At 42.2% G+C, this 4,448-nt stretch overlaps 1 protein-coding gene across 1 annotated transcript; it reads right to left on the bottom strand.

Annotated features, from left to right (window-relative positions):
- Positions 1 to 252: 252 nt before the first annotated feature.
- On the bottom strand, positions 253 to 2,281 carry nkx6.3 (NK6 homeobox 3; the record flags this gene model as incomplete). Its single annotated transcript, XM_079221667.1, has 3 exons — positions 253 to 480; positions 1,005 to 1,174; positions 1,855 to 2,281. The coding sequence occupies 3 exons, from the start codon at positions 2,279 to 2,281 to the stop codon at positions 253 to 255; spliced, it is 825 nt and encodes a 274-aa protein (XP_079077793.1).
- Positions 2,282 to 4,448: the final 2,167 nt, after the last annotated feature.

Below are 4,448 nucleotides of genomic sequence, written 5' to 3'. Positions count from 1 at the left end.
ATCCCCCCCCACATACCGATGTAACATTGAACAGGCCAGGCATACAGTAACATATAAAAGTAAACGTCTTTATAGCTTAATTTTTACAGCCTGTTTGTCTACTGAAACATGTGATGCCCTTCTGTTGGATGAATACAAATGACCTATTGTGAACATGCTTAAATGATTCCATTTTGTATTCAAAACTAATGACTTTCATTGCAGCATGCAGGTCTGCTGAGAAGCGCGCGCGTGTGATTTCCGGGAAGTTTGTCAGACGTGCGGCCCGAGGCGGAGGACGGAGAAAGCCCTGCGGTGTTTGCGCAGCAGCAGGCGGATCTTATCGTCGTCAGAGTCGGGGTCCAGAGGCTTGTTGTACTCTTCGTCCTCCACCTCGTTCTCCGAGGCCTCGCCGCCCGGCCCTGCGAGCCCGGCCTGCGTGGAGCTCGGCTCCGAGGCGCTCTTCTTCCTCCACTTGGTGCGTCGGTTCTGAAACCACACCTGAACACAACAGAGAGGGAGGGAGTCACTGTCTGTGGACAAGAATGTCTATTGTTACGTGGATCTTGTTTACAAACATGTTATGGTCATCCTTGGTGTTCCATTTCTGTTGGTTATGACACACACATATCTATAGACACATCTATGGTGTCCTGCTGATGTGATACAGATTAGCAGTCTCACGGTTTCTCTCTTCCTGCACTTCTTTTACAAATATGTAGTTTATCAAAGAGTTGGCCTACCGCACGCACACACACACACACACACACACACACACACACACACACACACACACACACACACACACACACACACACACACACACACACACACACACACACACACACACACACACACACACACACAGTGTAATATGTTAAAAACATGTTTAAAACATACACATTGTAAGGCTAACCCTCATGGTAATGTATTTCAAGTGGTAAGGCGCTACTGATGACGACAACAAAATTTCCCCTTGGGGATTAATAAAGTACATATTCATTCATTCATTCATTCATCTTTACCTTGACTTGTGATTCACTCATGCCCAGAGAATAAGCCAGTCTCGCTCTCTCAGGCCCGGCCAGGTACTTTGTCTGCTCGAATGTTTTCTCCAGAGCAAATATCTGATGTCCACTAAATGTTGGTCTGGTGTGTTTCTTCCTGCCTGTCATCTCTCCCAGAGGACCATTACCTAAACATATCAAAGGAGAAAACAATACTCAAGAAAAAACACTTTACAGAGAAGTCACATGGACCCACTTTAATACTTTAGGTGGGACATTATTGTTCTCTGCATAGCCAGTAAAAAGATATTTATCACATATTTGTGTTCCGACAGATTCATAATTATTGTACTGTTTGAATCATGTCCATCCCCTAATTTGAAACAATTTGTTTGAATATAGATATAATATTGTATATGTTTAATATCAACAAAAAAGTAGCAGCATTCACATATTATATAAAATTTACCTTTTTTAGATGTTTGATATGACGTTTAAAATGCCACACACACACTCATTTTTTGTATTTTCTCTTCGATTAAAATTACTCCTAAAATGTACACTTAAACCATTAAAATCACATTTTGAACATTATCTTATTTATATAAAATACTATTTAAAAAGATATTTTGAAAATGGCAGAAAATAAGCATTATTCAGATATTGGTCAAAATAATACAGTATACATCCTATTTGATGTTGTATATTTCTGTATCTTTTCTTATTACATTGAATTTGTAATCTTTAGTAAAGAAAAGAAAAAAGACACTCTGGCAACACAAGGTGACACATCTTGTTGATTCCTCAGAGACACAGGGAAGTTGTAATGTGTTGGATGTTGAGTCCATGCTGCAGTACTGAGACTCACTGTTTGTGCACTGCTGCCTCCCTCCTCTCCAGTCACAGCCGCTCTCCGCCCAGCAGTTCACGCTGCGACCCTTCATGGGGCACTCGGCGCCAGGCTTGGAGAAGCCGCCATGGGAAGGGTTGTAGTCCCGGTTATAGTACATGGACGTGCTGGTGACGGAGGGGCTGAACCCCCCCATGGTGGAGTATCCGGACAGCAGGGTGGTGGTGCCCGTGGAGCCCATCCCCATCCCCATCCCCATCATGGTGCGGCTCAGGATGTCGCTGATGCCGTGAGGCGTCCCCACCTGTAGCTGGCTGTTTAGGGCCGGGTTGAGCTTGTAGAAAGAGTTGGGCACTGAGTACTGGCACACTGGGGCCTTGAGCTCCGAGGGGAATTGGTTCAGGCTGTTGTTGAACAGAAAAGACCCTTGGATGTTTGGATCCATGGGAAGCACTGTTACTTTACCTCCAGGTCTCGGTGACACATCCAATAAGATCCAGGCAGGAAAAGACCTCTGATGGGCCCGCAAGGAGTTCTCTCACCCACAGCCGATGTCTTGGATCTAGGATCACACTCACCGTCTCCAGATATTCAAATATTTAAGAACACTAATAGCAATTTTAACAAAGTCCCTGGAGTTTGCTTAAGTTGCTCTCTCAACAGAAAAAGCAGATACACTCTTCACTCTCGCCCTTCACCTCTTCTCAGCCACAGTGTGGTCTGTGATAATTCCATATCTGACATCTCAGGCGAGCCCTGCGGTCACCGATTTGTAGTGTTCTCCTAAAGACGCATGCCTCCTGCCGGCTCTCTCCTCAGAGGTCATAAATAAGCAGTATCTGGAAATGGAGTGGCACCTTGATAAAGATAGGCCACATTAGAATGCAGCCTGGGATTGGCCTGGGTCTCACAGCTTTAATGCCTCTCTATTGGCTCCTCGCTGAGAGCCAAGCCTTTTATTGGAAGGCAGCAGATAAATTGTGTTTTGAACAGGTGGAGTGGGAACAAGTTGATTTTTTGATGGCCTGCCATGTCTGACCAAGTGTGGTGAAGCAGAGGCAGCTGAGCCTGGAGGAGGAGAAGAAGAAGGAGGGCAGCTCTTTTTCCAAGTTTATTTCTGGAAACAAACACAATATATACTGTTGTATTGTACATAACATAACCCAAATGTAACAAAATACATATGTACCACTTCATGTCAGGTAAAACACTATTACAGTGTTATCTATGTCTTCCCCCCTAATATGCAATGCTTTAGATATATTCAGAAAATGCAAAGATATCGTCAAAAAGATATCAAATCTAAATCCGAAGTATTATGACTGTCCACGAGCAGTAAATATGAAGACAGAAGGTGAGGTTTTATTGTGCTCACTTACATTTGGTTTTCTACCATATGAACCACAATAATGTTGTGATTCTTTAATCATGCCTTGTTTGAACTCTATTGGCAAAGTTAGTCATACAAATGTTAATAATATATGAGTTACTGTTATGCTTTATGAATTGGGGTGGTTACATTATTTACTTTTTGTAGTTCTCTCAGTAACTTTTAACATATTTTATCTGCTGGATGTAGATAATTTAATTGTCTGATACAATAAGAATAGAAATGCATAGACTCAAACACTTCAGGACCTAATCTTCGCATCACATTCATGAAAAAACATGTTTCACATTTTCTGTGAGCTTGTTACATCTGGCACACATTAAAGCATGCCTACACCTGACAATCTTTTTTTATTTGGCCTGCATTGGGTCTCAGCTGACGGGATGTTGGGGTTTTCACGTGTTTCTTGGTCATAGTAAGTGCCGTGGAGAGCTAGTAACTTTCCAAAAGGGATGACATCACTACGGAGTTCCAGTTATGGCCTCATCTTGTCACGTGATCGTGACTACTAACCAATGAGTACTAACGAAATGACACGGCGCGTGTCCTGTAGAGGGCGACAAAGATGTGCACACTGGTGTATGATGAACCAGCAACAACCGAGGACATCTTAGTATGGAGCTCGGCATGCTCTCATCTCTTAACCTCGTGTGTGTCCCTCACATCTTCTGAGCCTGTCAGGGAAGCGGTATCCAATATTTTAGTGGAATTTTCCATGCTACTTTGAAAAAGGGGACTTTTACAGCGTTTTTTTCCGAATAGGAGTTCATATTTCATTATATTTCCTGCAGTCAGAATCGGGCTCAGAGCATTTCATTATTATATTCATATGAATAGAAACTACGAATAGTCATTAATATAATATGAGATTAATCCCATTTTAGAGTAAACACAAGCATGTACAGGAGACTGAAACATAATAGCTTTAAAATACACTTTAAAAGGTTATTGTGCATTTCTTATTGTATATAAACATCTGCTTGACATGGGAGCGACGAGTTCAGGAAATCTTGTTGTCGATGTTTTTTGTATTTCTGCACTAAAGGAAACTGATTTAATCAGACACAAAAATCCCTAACTTGTTTATGTCCTGCATGCCCTCATTGCCCTGCTATCATTACCAGGTAAATTTCCAAACCTCACTGACTCCTCCTTCTTAACTTTCCATGTGATGCGGGGATGTTTGTGTTTTGAAGACTTGCATGCCGCGTTTTAAAAGGCA

This window comes from Taurulus bubalis (assembly GCF_910589615.1).
Source record: "Taurulus bubalis genome assembly, chromosome: 8".
NCBI lineage: Eukaryota > Metazoa > Chordata > Actinopteri > Perciformes > Cottidae > Taurulus > Taurulus bubalis.
This window is presented reverse-complemented; position numbering and strand designations above follow the sequence as displayed.